The following is a 17,107-nucleotide window of genomic DNA, read 5'->3' on the forward strand; positions in this document are numbered from 1 at the left end:
CCCAGCGAAGTGACGAAGATAGGGAGACAGACCTATTTGTTTCGCGTACTCTCGGGTCGGCCACATCTTCAGCCACTGCCGCAGCCACTCGCCATCTTCACCTCGGCCTTGCGCTGACCGCCGCTGATCGCTACAATGCGATCTTACTAGACGGAGAAACAATACCAGCCGTTCGCCCTCATCACAACGCCGCCAGTCCCGTTCGCCTCCATTTCGACGGTCCCCATCCCCACCTTATTCTGGCCGCTTCTCGGGAAACTAAACAGTGCAGCTCCCGGATGTGCAGCTGCAAGGAGGACCGAGACTGCAAAAACGACTGTTAACCCTTGCTGCCAGACCGAACTTATTCGAAGTTTTTGTTGACGATGTTCCAGTTAGAGCTGTCATTTATACCGGAGTTCAAGTGTCAGTAATCTGCTCAGATCTTTGTAGTCGTCTCCGAAGAGTTGCCATACCTGCCGAATTGCTGGCTATTCGAGTAATCAACGGTAGCACCGTGGCCTGAATGCGAATGTGTACAGCCTGCGTAACTTTTGCCGGTTACGAACATCCGTTCTTTTCATTCTGCTAGCCGAGTGATCTCACGAACTGATTCTTGGAAGAGACTTCGTTGCAGTCCACGCTGCACTAGTTTATTGTTCAACCGGTGTTCTCCGCCTCGAGCTGTTCGAGTAATCTGGCGACACTGCGGCAGACGAATCCCCACTTCTGTGCGTTGAATTTGTCCTGCTGCAACCCGATGCTAGGATTTACGTTTTTATGTCTCCTTTTCCATCCCTTCGTGATGGCCAATACGTGGTATCTCCGCTCTATGGCGTTCTCCTGACACTACAAATAGCACTCCCCAACGATGTTGTCACAGTTACCTGCAAGCATGCGTGGCTCCCCTCCTAAGCATCGCAGGTCTCCGCAGGTTATTGCTCAACCTGTCATAGCCGCTGTGCTGTACCCTTTGAATTACTTCGCGGTGACTGCGTTAACACCTGATCTGCCGTCGCTTATTGCTCGCCTCATAAATCCATTCATCTTGAGCCATTTTGATCCATCTGCCTATATGGAAATTCGCACTGATGCAAGTGGCCACGGCATTGGGGCTATCTTGTCCCAACATTGACGAGATGCAAATCGCGCAATCGCTTACGCTAGCCTCCTCCTCTCAGCCTCAGAGCTGAATTATTCAGTAACTGAACGCGAATGCCTTCCTCTCGTTTGGGCCATTGCTAAGTTTCGCCCTTACCTTTTCGGCAGACCTCTTTCTGTCGTCACAGACCACCACGCTTTATAATGGCTCTCTTCACTCAAAGATCCAACAACAGGCAATCTTAGACGCTGATCTTTACGTTTCCAATGGTACACCTTCTTTGAATGTTGTAAATATGAGCGGCTGCATCAGGATGCCGACTGCCTCTCCCGCTGTCCGGTCAATCCACCCGGTGTCAGAGAACTTGAAGCCGATGCTTGTATTTTGTCACTTATCGACTTCCTCAAAATCGCCGCCGAACAGCGTCGCAACCAGTCATTGCGATCCCTTATCGAGCGCCTCGCCTCGGAAAACCACAACCGCTCCCTCCGCCTGTTCTTAGTACTCGATGATACTTTATACCGGTGCAATATGCAACCCGACGCCAGTGAAGCGCTCCTAGTTGTTCCCCAGGGTACACGCTCTATACTGTTCTCGTGCAATTGCACGATGCACCTAACGCTAGCGATTTGAGTTTCTCCCGCACTTATGATCGTGCTCGCAGACGCTTCTCGCCTAGGCTATACCGTTCAGCTCGTTTCTACATCCCGGCTTGCGAGCTCTGTAAACGCCGCAAGAAGCCTGCTTTGCTTCCCGCCCAGTACCTTCATCCGATAGACATAGCAAGTGAACCTTTTATCCGCGTCAGCTTGTACCTTCTTGGCCATTTTCCAATCTCATCCTCGGCTAACAAGTGGGTCGCCGTCGCGATGGACTAAGCTACGCTTTATGTCATTAGCACGAGCGCTTCCAAGTATATATGGAACTGATGTCGCCGATTTCCTTCTTTACGATGTGGTCCTGCACCATGGCCCTCCTCGTCAGCTAATCACTGAACGGGGCCTTTGCTTTCGTTCAAAAGTAGTCGATGACCTTCTACGCTCTTGCTCTGCGTCTCACAAATTCGCCGCGGCTTACCATTCCCAGACAAACTGACTCACTGAATGCCTCAACCACACACTCATAGACACGATCTCTATGCACGTCTCCGATGACCACAGTAATTGGGACTGCACTTTGGCATTTGTTGTGTTTGCCTACAACTCGTCACCGCCACGATGTCACTGGTTACTGTCTTGCTATCTGCTACATGGCGGAAACCCTCTCCTGCCTCTTGACTCTCTGCTCCCCTCCCCCCCCCCCCCCCGGTTGGCAGCACTACTTTATACGCTCATCACGATGCCAATGTTCGCGCAGCCATGGAGCGTCGCTTCGCCCGTGATCGACTTGAGGCGTCTCCGACTACCCAAAAGCTCCTTTATGCCCGTCGCCATCGGGTTGTTAGCTTCAGCCCTTCTCTTGTTCTAACTGCCTTCACGTCACACCGGCCTGTGCCAAAAACTGTTGTCGCTCTACGTCGGGCCTTACCGGGTCATGCGCCAAGTGACCGAACTAATGTACGAGATATCACCATGGACACCGAAGTCTTCCTCTGATCCACCAGTGCCTGATATTGTACATGTTTCCCCACTGAAGCCTCATAATTCGAACACTGATTCAACACGATAAAATGCACTGATGCGGTCCTTCCGCCGCCGTGAGTTAATATTACATAGTAGTTTGTGCCACTATAGAAAGGCTTTATGAGGAGAAGAGCAAGATGATGTGACGATGACATCAATGAGTGGTATTGCTCTGCACTGCGGTTTCGAGCTATGCGTTCTCCCTGTACACATATGCCCTGTAAATATTCTTCCCCGTAATAATATCAGACAGGTGACATATCTTGTGACACAATACTTGTCTCATGACGTTCGCTCTACGGACGAGCGCAAATACCTTTCGAACCATTGCGATACCAGATAATAAACAATTCACTTACTTACCCCAGTTAGCGGAAACTCGAATCAATAAGGACCCTCAGACATCCTACATACTTCGTGGCCACATTCACAACCCTTACCGAGGTTTAAACGCAGAGATTGACGCATTTCTGTAGCTAGCGTCACGACTCCGCGCATGTCCCGACTGCTCGATGCGCATCGCACCACAGCATACCACTAATGTCAACACCTCCCACGTAAGAACCCTAGAACACGAGCTAGATCCAGGCTCCTAAGGATCGACTGTGGGCATTGCGCACGATACGTAATGGGGCCGTTGCCAGGGATCCTAGCGTTTGTTGTCCTCTTCGTGTTTTCGTCAGTGCACTGTAGCTAACCAAAAATGTGAACCTTTATTTCTCAGGTAATTCCCTTATATTTAGATATTAATCCATGCAGGCGGTGTTGGCAAAACAAAATTACTGATCTAGATATAACGCTATCCAAAGAAGCCTACGTCAGTGTAGAAGGTACACCATCACCACTCTGTGTGCTCCTTAATCTATCCTCGCATGGTTTAGCGCTGTATTGTCAAATACGAACATACACTATCTAGTCAAAGTTTACCTGCTAATGCAGAAACATGCGTGCACGCCAATTGTGATCTACAGCAGGCTCCCTTTTAATACGTGTGGCTTTGTGATTTTTCATGTCTCTGTCAGAACTGCCGTGAAGATATGCATGATCGACATGGTTTATGGCCTCTTCGCGGCCTTCTTCATGTTCGCCCAATATGGACACTTGGCCGACGTGCTCGACGAAGACATCGCTTACGTCGCCACTTCGGGTGCGTCATTTTGGTGAATAATTTATCTCAATTAGCTGTAGTTCTACCTGTTGCAGCAAACCCGTGTTGTGTGCTCTCATTTTTAGTGAACTCTTTCTTTCTCGCATTTCCATTGGCATAAATTCGGTCATCACTCCCATCACGGCATTCTCCCCACTTTAGGTTGCCGCCTGATTTTTTTTAATAGAGTGCCAAACAGAATGTTCCATTCAAAATTTCCCAAATTAGCACAATCATCCCACAGTGAAATGCGTGGACACAATTTTATTTAGAGCTTTCTTGGTCAAAAAATGTTTTTCCCTGTCAACAAAGATTTGCTATTGTGTACCACTTGATTAATGCACAGTATTGGTCAGCAACCAAACTGTTCATATTGAAGAGGCTCTACTGCAGTTGGCATTATTGACAGCAAAACCACATAAAGCAATGCAGTGCACGGTTCCATTAAACCGATGTTTCTAATGATTCCGCTGAGCTTGACTACAACGAAAGTATTTCTTTTGTACATATTTAACTTGATTTTAAAAAAATCTAATAGTTCTACTCTCCAAAGGTTTATAAAAACGCCCACCAGGCTGCTACATAAAAAATAATTGAAGCTTACTCTTGCTTACTTACTAACTTCCCCAACTGATTTCAGCGGGGAAGTTCCACCAGGAATTATTCCTTTAAAAATAAGATTACCGACACAGTGCTAACTTCGTGCTCTGAAAAAAAAAAGCTTTTCTGTATAACTACATCTGTGTATTGGTGAAAGCAAGCTTATCTACGCTGGAGTCGATGAGGTAGGCTGTGGAATAGTAAGAGATAAAGTCAAGTATGTACATGAGTTAGAAAAGCAGGTGCATTCACGTGAAAAATGGCGCTATGGCACTTCCGCCAGGCCACTTAACTTGAAGATAATATAAATCACCATGAAGGCACACGGGGGGGGGCGAGAACTTTAAACGTCATTTAAGGCATTATGACATTTATCTCAGAATAAAGTAAAGGCATTCAGTGCACTGGAACACATGCAGAAAACAATGTCGCGGTGGACTACGCATAAGCGCGAGCACATAGATGTTGTCTGTCCGGAAGGGTAGGAGAAATTTTCTTGATGTAAGCCAATAAGTGCCTCCATAAACGCTGAAAGCTCGATGTCACTGGAACACCCTCAGAATATCTATTTGCAGAGACAGTCAAGTTTTCGTTAGAGCAAAAATATCTTTGTTGCGCACGTCAGCAAAAGTAGACAGTGCTTCTCACTCGTTGACAACTTAGTGAATGCTTCAGCACAGAATTAATAATTTGTTGACAACTGAAAGAGTTCTGCGGTATAGTTACTCTCAGCCTTTAGTTAGCATGAAGCTATAAGAATTTTGCCAAGTTCCTGGCACAAGCGGATTGCAGTTCGCGTCACTTTCACATAATCTCTCAGATGAAGCAACGGAGATGTGACATTTTTAAATTATGGACAGTTCGTTTTATTGGAACGAAAACTTTTGACCACTGTTTTTTTTTACATTCCGTTCATTTCGCGAAATCTGAATGTCGACAAAAAAGTCACCACTTACAGTGATACTGGTGGCTTTCAAATAAGATCTCGAGGCGAAGGGAGACTCTTTGGTCTTGGAATTAGAAAAAAGAAATTCGACTGGAACTTTAAGTGACGATGATCAGCAATAATTTTTCAGAGCCAGCGCTCTTAACCGAGACTTACTAGTTGAACATGTGGGTAATTTTCGAGTGTTGCCCATACCATAGTGGTTTATGCAGTACCCCGTAAAAAGCCAAACTCGGGTGGTTACCAATTCGTAAACAAAGCCAACTGCCAAGTAGGGGCGGCGGTTTTGCTAAGTACAGATTTGGTAACAATAATCTTATTACAACCTCTCAGGTTTAACTATATCTTTCTTCAGCGGCTGCAATTTTGCAATTTATACGTGGCTTAGGCACATCATAGTACGCTTGAGTTTTTTTTGTTTTACTTCAGTAGGCTCTCATATTGCTTGAATTTTATTTTTATTTATTTGAGTGCTCAGTAATTCAACTAAGGGCAAAATATTTAGTTGTTACGCAAAACTGCCGCGCAACTAGCCATTGGACGCACATTGCGTGTATTTGCGGGCTTCTTTCACGCTCGGAAAAACACTTTTATGTAGCACATATTGAGCAACAGAAAGATGTATAGGAAGTTCATGTTCCTATACGATTGTCTCATTGACACTTTTAATCTAAATATAATAGCTCCGAAGTTTATTGAATAATTAAGACTAAATATGTAATCAGGCAGAATGCAAAAAAAAAATTGTCCGAGTATCCCCAAGCAGCTGCACACAACATTACCTTGGTTCTGTCATACCTACGCGGCATTTGAATGTTTTGAAATTTTAGCGCATAACAGTTGGGACATCCTGTACATCAAGCAGTAACAATAACAGATACAGATGTGCCAGAGCAATAGAGTATCGGTAAGTGCTTCATGCGGTCTCCTAAGAATATTACTACTACTAATATTACTTACTAATATGCCGTCTCCTAAGAATATTTCTTAGGAGACGGCATATTATATTATGGCGTATAAGATTATTTCGAGAGACAACGTGCCCTTAAATCTCAACAACCGTTCTCCCAAACAGCCGCACGAGGACTGGAGTACGTGTTCGTGACGTTCCCCGAGACCATAGAAACGCTACCATACACGCGGTTTTGGGCACTGGCTTTCTACGTTCTGGCTGCTACAAGCGCTCTCGGACCAGAGGTGAGTTCTAGGAAAAGAGGCTGCAAACACAGCAAATAGTGATTATCGTGATAGGCCTTTTTTACCCTTCACAAAAGTGCTTGAACATGCTCTACATAAACGTGCGCCTAATATACGGTAGGGCTCCAGTGTAACATTCCCCTACCCCCAGGTAGGGCTCCAGTGTAAACCTCCCCTACCCTGTAACGTGAAAAGTTTAGTGCTTTGTATCTGCCGAAAAGTGCGTTATTTGCAAAGATAAGAAATTTAATCGTTATGATAGTCGAAATGTAGATGACTGGATACTTTTAAACAATACGAAACAATTTAAACAAAAAATAAAACAAAGAATTCGCAGTTCCGCTCGAAAGGCGAAGCCCCGATGGCGACAGCAAATTAGTAGACAGCTGTGCGAAGTAAGGATAGTAGTTTTGTCGACCGTATAAACTCGTAAACACTCGCTTACTAAGTTAACAATGATAGAATGTGTAAGCGTGACTCAACGAGGAATTAGAAAGAACAGACACACAGGGACAGCGCTGCCTTTGCGTGTCTGCTTCTTTCGACGTCCTAGGTCAGTCGCGCTTACGCATTCTATCATAGATTAAAACAAACTAGCCCTTCAACGTGTTTTGACTAAATTGACCAGCAGGGTGTCGCGCGCGCACGGCTAAACATGAACACATCTCGCTCGATGAACGCGGAAACACGCTGTGAAAATTCTGGAGTGAGGAATCGCGGAAGCAGCAAGCGAACTGACCTTCATGCATGTCACGCTTCAGCGCGAACGAAACGTTGAAAGCACAGCGCATACGAAGCTACCGGCACTACGCGCACTCTGCAAACATCGCAGATCGCTTTGAAGATTAGGCCCGCTCGGGCGCGCACTTTAGCCATAGAGAAAGAAAGAAAAGTTAAGAGTGGACAATCCCATACACCCCAGCGGCCCAATCGACCATTGCGCGCCTGGCGGTTGGCGAGAGCAACTGGCCTGCACTTTCGGTTTCGCTGGCGCGAAATTTGGATTACCCCGCGTAACCGACGTTAGGCTGTAGCGGAAGCTTGTCATTTCAGACCACTTTTCATCACGCAAATGGCAACTATATTATTTGTCGTTTTGGTTTAGCGATTCCCTATTTTGTCGAGTACAATATTTGGTGTATTGAGGTCGTGACGCAATTTTTATTTCGGTTAAGTTATAACAGATGGAGATAGAGGTAATCATAAATCACTACGGCTTTATCCATCGCGCTTGGCTTCTATGTTTTGGTACAAGTGGTCATATGTATCAAAGAGACAGAGTTTCCGCAATGTTTTTATTCCAAGGCAAGAGAGGCTTCTTCTGGGTTCTGCCGTTGTTAAAGCACCACGACACACAGCAGTAGCTGCCGTAGCTTGGACCGCCGGACGGCATGGCATCAGCACTGTCTGAAAATGTCAATTAGTTCACGCTTTGTTAATTACCAAAAACATATATACTCGTCAAAACTGTACCAGGAAACCGCTTTGAATGAATAGCGCACCGATGCACAATAGAAAAACCACCGACGCATTCTGATCTCTGACCCATAAAACTCGAACCCCGTGCAGGGGTGTTCAAAAGTTCCCAGGCTGCCATCCTATGTAATCCCATGGCATCGTGGCCTGTGAACTTTTGGACACACCTGTACGTACTCAGTGTAATGAGTGCAATGGTAGGCAAAATAGCAGTTCACATAAGCGCGGTAAAGATAAATGCGAAACGTCCAAATACGCCGCCTTTGTTAAAATGCGCGCCGCGCCATGCTTACGCGACAACACGTTGTGCAATGATTTCCACCACGAAACAATGGTAAGGAACCCAAAGTTACTAGAACGCGCAGTACTTCCCAACACGGCCACCGCAATAAGTACATGCAGTAGTGATTGGGGACTTTTCCCCGCCGTTACTTTTCTGTATAAACAAACGGTACGGACGTATACACCACCGTCCGCCCGTGCGCCGTAGATGCACACCTCGCCGCAGTACAAAACGCAATAAGCTACGCTCGCGGTTTATGTCACATGCCATTGTTTATAAGCAATATTATTAAAATACTCAGGAGCCCTTAGTCTATAGGGGAAACGAGCAGGCAAAGCTTGGCTACAGCGTGCCTGACGTCCCGCTTTTCTTTATTTAGGTCGCGCCCGTCCCCGGAACCCGATCTCGGTCTGAATCGGCGTGGCGTCTTTTACGGTCTTTCCAGCGTCTTGAACGGGCCAACGAAGGGACCGCCAACCGTCACGCGATCATGTAAACGCGGGTTAGGAATTCGCTTTTCTCGACACCGGAATTTTCCAGAAATGTGCAATTCCTGATATTGACCTCAAGTGTTGTCCAGCAGATCGTTTTTAGTCCGCCAACACGAACTATTTCAATCGATCGGCGATTCCGTGGTTATCGCAAAAAGCGCTGGGCAGGAACGGTTTACCCTCGCAAACCGGGACGCAGCGTCTCGAGTGCGTCTGACAAGCTGCGAGTCGCAGTGCAGTGCACAGCCGTGAAGCGGTGCAAGTTACTGGCAGCTTCGCGTTGTTTGATGATTTTCACGGACCGCAACCAAGAAAGATTATTCCGTTCTTGTTGGGGGTAGCAAGAAAGCACATGGTACAGCCCTCTCGCTACGCGTTTCTCCAGGGGGCATGCTTCTCGCATTGTTCGCGTCTAGCCGCCACATATAGAGCCGCAAACTGGTGTTTTTTTAGAAAACCTCATCGCCCACACAAGTCAGTTAGTCCAAGCTTCACTTGAAAACGTGACTCACCTGTCTCGCACACGAGAACACCGCCGCAGCCGACGGTCACGAAACCTTCCCGCTGGCGCGCCGCTGGTACACGAATCGTTTATTTCTTCTCGATGGACGAATGGTGATTGGTGTTGATCACAGTACGAATGAAGAGCAAAAAGCAGGGAAGGTGTCTTCGATAAATTCTGTTTTTATGTACAAGAAACAAGCCACATTTGGGCAAATAATTATTATTTTGTAAAACGATTGAGCAGAATTCATTACAACATTTTCTTTTTTGAGCGTGCGTCCTCTGGCGTTTCGTGAGAGCACCAGTTCGTTACGTAGCCGTGACGTAGTTCCTGAGGCCAGATTTCTCGGAGTGTCCACTCTTAGTCTTTTTCTTTATGCTTTAGCCACGTCGCAGATCGCCTTCAAGACAGACGAGCGCCAGCAACCCGCCCCTACGGCATCCGCCAAACCATTTACAAGGGCGTCCGCGATTCGCGTGGCCAATGGCGTAGTAGACGCTGCGGTTGTGTCCACTCTGCACGACCGGCGTGCGAGGAGGACATCGAGGCCCCTTAGCAGCCGCCGTAGAAGAACGCCCCTCCTCTCTCGCCTGACCCCGCTCAAAGCCACCTAGGTGGCTTTGCCCCGCTGCCTCGCGCTCGACGGGACAGGGCACGCATTCGGGCCGCGTTCCACGCGCGCGCACTCGATTCAACCGCGTTCGCCGGCTCACGCTCACACGCTTGAACTCATACGGAACCTCACGGTGGCGGTGACGCCGACCGCGAAGGGGGAAATGCGCCTGGGGTGTCTATATAGTTGCTATCGCATAAAAGAGATTGCTCGTAGGGGAGCAAAGGGCTTCTGAGGAAATGCACCAGGAAGTTTGTAGTTGGGGTCGGCCAACCTAAATTTGGATGTGGGCCAACTTGAAATTTGTGGCTGGGCCAGCTTGAAATGTGGGGTGGGTAAACTTAAATTTCGGGGATGGACCAAATTGTAGTTTGGGCATGGGCCACATTACATTGGGGGGTGGGACAACCTGAAGTTTGGACGCAGGCCAACTGAAGTTTGGATGTGGGTCAAGTGAAATTTGTGGGTGGACCAACTTGAAATTTCAGTGTGGGTCATATTACATTTAAGGGTGGGCCAATTTAAATTCGGGGGTGGCCCAATTTGAAATTTACACGTGGGCCAAATTAAATTTAAGTGTGGGTCAATTTAAGTTGGAGACTAGGGGGTGGCCTAATGAAATTTGGGGGTGGGCAAACTTCAATTTCACAATGGGGCTAATTAAAATTAGGAGTTGGCACAACTGAAATCTGCGGTTGGGGAAACTTGAGATTTGGCGGTGGGAGAACGTAAAATTTCGATATGGGCCAACTGAGATTTTGGGGTGGCTCAATGTCCAATTCAACGCGGCTAAGCGTCCTTCGAATGATGAACACCTTGCGGGGAAGCCAGCACGTTGAGGCGCTTGGCGCATTTCCATTGAACCTTACTGAGGCACAATCAGAACGAAGGTGAGACCTTGCATGGACAAGGAACGCGCCCATAATACAAGCTCACGAGAGTGACAGCGAGCGTGACGTGAGAGTGACAGCGAGCCTCCCCTCATGCAACACCTCGGACAATACTGCGGCAGCTGGTGTTCCCTTACGACCGCTCTGGTCCTTCGAGGCGCGCTCGTGCCCGGGGTTCCGGCTCAATCGATACGATTGCTTTGAAGTGGCCGGATGCATAGAGTTTCTCACTATAACACCTAGAGGGAAATATGGCGCCACCGTCTATGGGAGTTTCTTAAGGGGCGCGGTGCCGTCATGGGAATGACGGTATATGTGTCTGCGAGGCTTGTGTTGGCTGTTGTTGTAAGAGGCTTCGTCTAAAACGTGGATATGACCGCAGAAATAACGCGTTCCCGAAGTAAAGTTTGCATAAAATATTTCCATTCACGCAAAATTGCATCTTTACTCACCTACAATGCATGACGAAGGGAAGAAAAGCAAGAACAGACGACAAACTATTTAAAAGCGAGCGCGAATCTGGTAGAATCTGGTAGCTTTAGGGGCCCGCTAATACTTTTTACGTATCTTATAATTGTACATGCAATAGCAACTTCTCTTAGCTAAACAGAACATGTATTTGTGTAATAATAAAGCTAAAACAGGGTGTAACGTGCTGTTTTAGTAGAAAATTATTCATTGTGACAGACGGAACGGTGCTTGCCTGGCTGTCCGAGAACGATGCCAATCCGAAGTCACAATATACCGGCATTCCCATGCATACCACGGCGCAGCAGTGCCAAATTTCCTTCTAGGTAATATAGTGAGAAACTCCATGGCCGGTTGCGGCGAGAGAATGTGACACTTGCCTACTAAAGCCTAGGCATTTTTTGCCACGGGAAAGGCTATGGGTTGTGGGGATGCGTGACTCTCACGCCTCCCCTGAGATCTAGTTTTCCCGCATGGCTCGTCTCCTGCAGGGCGGCTTCGCCCGCCGCGTGGCCTGGCGCCCGCGGCGGTCGGGTGGTACAAGCGCGGTGCGAGAGATGGCGCGAGCGTCGCGCCGCTGCAGGGTTACTCGGGCGTCGGGAAACAAGGCGCTCGGGCTGTTGGGTTCGAGACAGGAAGCGGGACGGTCGTGCCGCACGTGCAGCGACCCTCTTGCCCGGTCGGCGCGCGGCGGGGACGTCTCCCGCGTGCGCGCCGACCCATGCTTCTGCGAGACCGCCTCGCGTGGCCGCCCTCGAACGCGCCATGATTCGCGTGACCATACACGCGAACGACCAGGCCTTGGGATCCAGCATGTGGCGAACATATTCGCTCGCTTCCGGTCGCGGTGAGTCAGACTTCTAGATTTGTCGCGCGCCCATCGGCATGTTTTGTGGATAGCAGCTCGGCTAGCAGGCACTGATCTATGAAAGGTGCAATAAATGCCCTTGTGATTGTTTGCACTACTGTGTTGTCGTTCCTTTGTCCCAAGAGTACGGGGGTGTGAGAGGACCCCACATCTGGCGCCCAACGTGGGGCTCTTGGGGCATCGGACGATAGTTTTAACAGTTTGCTTCGTTCGAGACCTTTGTTTGGACCGAAGCGTAGGCCTAGCGTGAATTTTGATCGCTAGCATCGGCGGCGTGCTTTCTTGAGCGAGGTGATGGTGGCGGTAGTGTGTTTGAACATGTCAACATGCTAAGCCTTTTCGCAAGTGTTTTTTCTTAATGGCATTCGTCGGTACGAGAGCCACGTGGTCTGCATCCTGGGAGAGCGAGGCTGAGCGCCCGCAGAGCAGTGGCAAGCCTGAAGCGAGTGAGTACGGAAGCCTCGTGGGTGATCCGAATTTCTTATGTAAATAGCTTCTTCTATCTCTTTGACTCGGGTGAAGTCGCGGCTCTGGGAGCCGGGTGGCCGCGGGCCACGGGTGCCACTACGGGCTGACTGGTATTGCGGCCTGGCACCGGGCGCTCCGACACCGTCTGGGACGGTGGGCGCCGTCAACTCGGATGCTTTGTGCACCGAGCGGAGCAGGACCACCTCACAGAGCTGACGTCTCCTCGCGGCTGCCTGTTTTGCGCTCATTTTGGGTGTTTTTGGATGCCGGTTGTTGTCAGAGCAGCGACGCTTTAGGCCTAAGGCTTTACGAAGCTGCCTGTCGCACGTGAAGGGACACAACCTGGTGGACCGTGGCGTTGAGGTGTTGCAAGTTGCTTCCCTCATTCTAGTTAGCCTCGCACGAATTGAAATTACTCGTTCGACTCAAGAAAGCGAGCTTCGTTCACGTGAACTTAGCATCTGAGTAGCTGCCCGATCTTTGCTAGCCGAGTTGAACATCGTACCACGTGGGTGATGCGCATGCATAATTCCTCTCCCTTGCACTACTTTAGTGTTTGCCGAGTATGTTGAGTTTACGCAGCGTGATTGGAGTCACCCCTGGTTTGCCGTCACCTGCACATGGTCTGCTGCTGCCCCGGATTACGATCGAGCCACCCCGGGCGATGGTGATGCTGTGGCCAGTTCGGCGCGGCGACTTCGGCGGCCTCCTGCATCCAGCTCACAACCCTCGGTGGCGGACAAAAGAGCCGGCGGTCACAGACAGCTACGGCGGCTCTTCCCAGCAGGGCGCGTCGGCGCGAGCGACGCTTGTTCGTACCGACTACTGCGTCGTCGTCTCCGGAGTCCTGGCCTGGCATCGTGCCGTCGAGTCTGCAAAGCTGCCGCTGTGACCGGCGGACGCCAGCGGTGCACCCAAGGACAATGTCGGCTCGCATGTTATGGACAGCGTGCGGACATTTCTTCGGCGCGACCACTGTTTAATGTTCTACCTTGTTTGCGAAGCACAGTTTGATGTTAGACCGTGTCACATGTCTCGCCGGAATAGGTAGTGATTTAAGGTTGGGGGGATGTGGGGATGCGTGACTCTCACGCCTCCCCTGAGATCTAGTTTTCCCGCATGGCTCGTCTCCTGCAGGGCGGCTTCGCCCGCCGCGTGGCCTGGCGCCCGCGGCGGTCGGGTGGTACAAGCGCGGTGCGAGAGATGGCGCGAGCGTCGCGCCGCTGCAGGGTTACTCGGGCGTCGGGAAACAAGGCGCTCGGGCTGTTGGGTTCGAGACAGGAAGCGGGACGGTCGTGCCGCACGTGCAGCGACCCTCTTGCCCGGTCGGCGCGCGGCGGGGACGTCTCCCGCGTGCGCGCCGACCCATGCTTCTGCGAGACCGCCTCGCGTGGCCGCCCTCGAACGCGCCATGATTCGCGTGACCATACACGCGAACGACCAGGCCTTGGGATCCAGCATGTGGCGAACATATTCGCTCGCTTCCGGTCGCGGTGAGTCAGACTTCTAGATTTGTCGCGCGCCCATCGGCATGTTTTGTGGATAGCAGCTCGGCTAGCAGGCACTGATCTATGAAAGGTGCAATAAATGCCCTTGTGATTGTTTGCACTACTGTGTTGTCGTTCCTTTGTCCCAAGAGTACGGGGGTGTGAGAGGACCCCACAGGGTATACGCGCATAAGCTAGAAAAAGCAAGTAAGCGAAACTAAGCAAAGAGGAAGTCACCGCCAAGCGAAAAAAATGCTTACACATTAGTAGATAATTCTCGGAACATCTGTAGCTGTTGTTCTTAATCAACAGCTAGCTCGTTAGCCACGCTGGATCGGCTTTGGAATTAGCATAAGTCTACTCTTTGGACCAGAATGCCACCGTTATGTTCGTCGAATACTACCGCCTCTTCTCTCGTATGTACATGTTTATGTTATGGGGTAATTCTAGAGGTCATAAAAGGAAAACTTATATTACAGGCTTTCGGTGAAAATTTCTCTGCAGACGCTTCTTTATGGAGAACTTACAACGCACAATGAGATTTCTTCTCATCACGGAGCGGTTAGCTCTTCGGAAAGGTTGAAGGATGTCAGTCGTAGCTAACACCGAGGAGGCACTACATTGCGCTAGCAGTTAATCTAGCTTAGGGAAACTATAAATACATATTTCATTTATTCGTACTGAGTAACATATAAATGTCGCTAAAGAAACGCACACGTAAACAAAGACAAGTAAAAAAAATCAATCATCACGATAAGAACAGCCCTTGTCACCAGGATGGGTCCCGCGAGTGTGCTCTGTCGTGTCGATGGTGTCCGTTTAGAGTCAGTGTTTTGTCGCAGCAAGTGCTTACTAGGCCCAAAAACAAGTTCCGATTTGTACTGTCCTCACCCTTTTGCCAACGTGTGAGGCACTCGTATAAACGGATAGCTTCAATGTGCGCAGTGGTCAGAACTCGGCAACTTTTATGTCTCACTGCTGCCTTCGCCGGCGCTGCGCAGCTCTGCGCGTTCGGCGCCATCGTGGGAAGCCTGGCGGATTTGCACCCGGCACTGTGTGAGAGCACCCCTGTGTGGGCGTTCGCCAGCTGCACGGCGGCCTTCGCTCTCAGCCTGCCGCTTACGCTACGGGTACGCTTTTCCTGCAGACTTGCTCAGTGAGACAGACGGGCACAAACACGCACGAAGCTGTCGAGCAGACCAAATTAGTTGAAATTTTTGAAGCTGAAACTTTATTCTTCAAGAACATCAGAAATATATGTACAAAAAGATCTTTCCACCAATAAGCTTAAAAATGGCTAGTGGCCGGTCCAGCGCAATATACAACAAATATGAAAAGCCCAACTAAAGGCAGGCTATATTGATTTCTGAATCAAAATATCTTACCACCAAAGTGCGGCGCGGGGCGCCATAGGTATACTGCAATGAGTTAGAAATAGGTTTCCGGGTATACGTCATTGAAATGTGTATTGCCCATGGATGAAGAATACATTTCAAGGTCATAGACCAGGATACAAGGAAGTATTTATTTAGGCCAACAAGCGAATTCTAATGACGCTTATACGACAAACTAAAGACCTCAGTTAAACAGCATAGACAATAATTTAACGGAATAGTTACAGAACTGCTAATAGTGCCTCCTAACGGTGTGCATGCAAGATGGTCGCACACGTCACCAAAGCAGAGAATGAAAATTAGGCCCGAGAACTCTCCAGCTTATAATATGCGTTAACGAGTCAACATAAAAAAAGTATAAAAGCACATTGAGAACTCCGAGCTCTGTACCAGCAAGAAAAACAGATATGCTGGCGCTAAACCATGCCAGTCCAAGCCAAGTAACGCGTTAATGCAATTTTTATTATGAATGAGCACCTAAATCATCTGAATACTCGACCTCCCACGGGTAAAGTAGGGCAAGAATAGTCATAATGGTTGATGCGATCAATGCTCGAGTCTTTAGGCGTTTCGCAGTAGTATGGAGGCGCGCAGAATGCGGGACGTCTTACGTTATTTGTTACCTCTTAAGTTAGTTGACGCGTTCCCACGTTTGCGTGCGTCGATGTATGTTTAGATCGTTCAAAGGCACGACCTGCCACGAAATTAGAGCGCGCGCTGACTAAGCCAGGTGAATTCATAAACAGTCATTCACCCCATCGCCTCACGGCGGTTGTGCGACTAAGGTGGTCGCCACCGCGAGCAGTTGACAATCGGCGCAAATCGTCGTTTTTCTGTAAAATCGACATTTTGGGCCAGTCGCACACTGCTCAATTTTTAATTCGCGCGGCCACAGTCGTAAAATTGCCGAAGCAATCAGGTGTGCAGCAACAGGACCTCTGTGCACACTGATGGTTGTTTCACGTGGCGATGCAATTGCAAGCACATCGCGAGTGGCCGGTCGCACTTGCCGGTGTGGGCGTCGGTCGGCTTCAGTTGCTGTTTGGTTGCCTGTCGCAAATGGCTGGGCGTGAATGCCGCCGGTGTGAATGAGCCTTAACAGTGACAATGAATTTTATTATGAATGAGCTTGTAAATGGCCTCAATAGTCGACCTCCCACAGGGAAAGGCCGACTGTGCCTTACCATAGAGGCTGGACCCTCCTCCCACGTTACTGACAACCCTTCTCACGGGCAGCACAACACCCGAACTCTCCTGTCAAGGCGACGAGGGAAACTGTGGTGGGTGCACCAAAGTAGTGGTCTGGTTGACTGGATGGCCGAACGCGTCTCGAAGATTGAAGTCAGCAGTCGAGAGAAAGCAGGCACAAAATAAGAACCTTGAACTGAAAAGCCATGAGAACGGGACACATGCAAGGCAGCTTCCCGCAATTTGGGACCTGGAGCCGTACGGCTTTCGTTCTCTCAATAGGCGCTGATGTACGCGTATGTCGTGATAAAATGCCTCGGCCTGGCCAAGTTGTGGATCGTCTCAGAAAGAAATCATTGGCTGGTCCTGGGCAGTGTGCCGTC

At 49.2% G+C, this 17,107-nt stretch overlaps 1 protein-coding gene across 1 annotated transcript in view; it reads left to right on the forward strand.

Annotated features, from left to right (window-relative positions):
• The window catches only part of LOC142570546 (sodium-dependent noradrenaline transporter-like), a 107,191-nt gene that overhangs the window by 39,761 nt on the left and 50,323 nt on the right, over window positions 1-17,107 (forward strand). Inside the window, exons 8-10 of the mRNA XM_075678921.1 lie at window positions 3,726-3,850; window positions 6,472-6,593; window positions 15,144-15,272. Of these exons, the coding sequence (XP_075535036.1) occupies window positions 3,726-3,850; window positions 6,472-6,593; window positions 15,144-15,272 (376 nt within the window). The remainder of the gene's footprint in view (window positions 1-3,725; window positions 3,851-6,471; window positions 6,594-15,143; window positions 15,273-17,107) is intronic.

Source organism: Dermacentor variabilis, chromosome 2 (genome assembly GCF_050947875.1).
Source record: "Dermacentor variabilis isolate Ectoservices chromosome 2, ASM5094787v1, whole genome shotgun sequence".
Lineage (NCBI taxonomy): Eukaryota > Metazoa > Arthropoda > Arachnida > Ixodida > Ixodidae > Dermacentor > Dermacentor variabilis.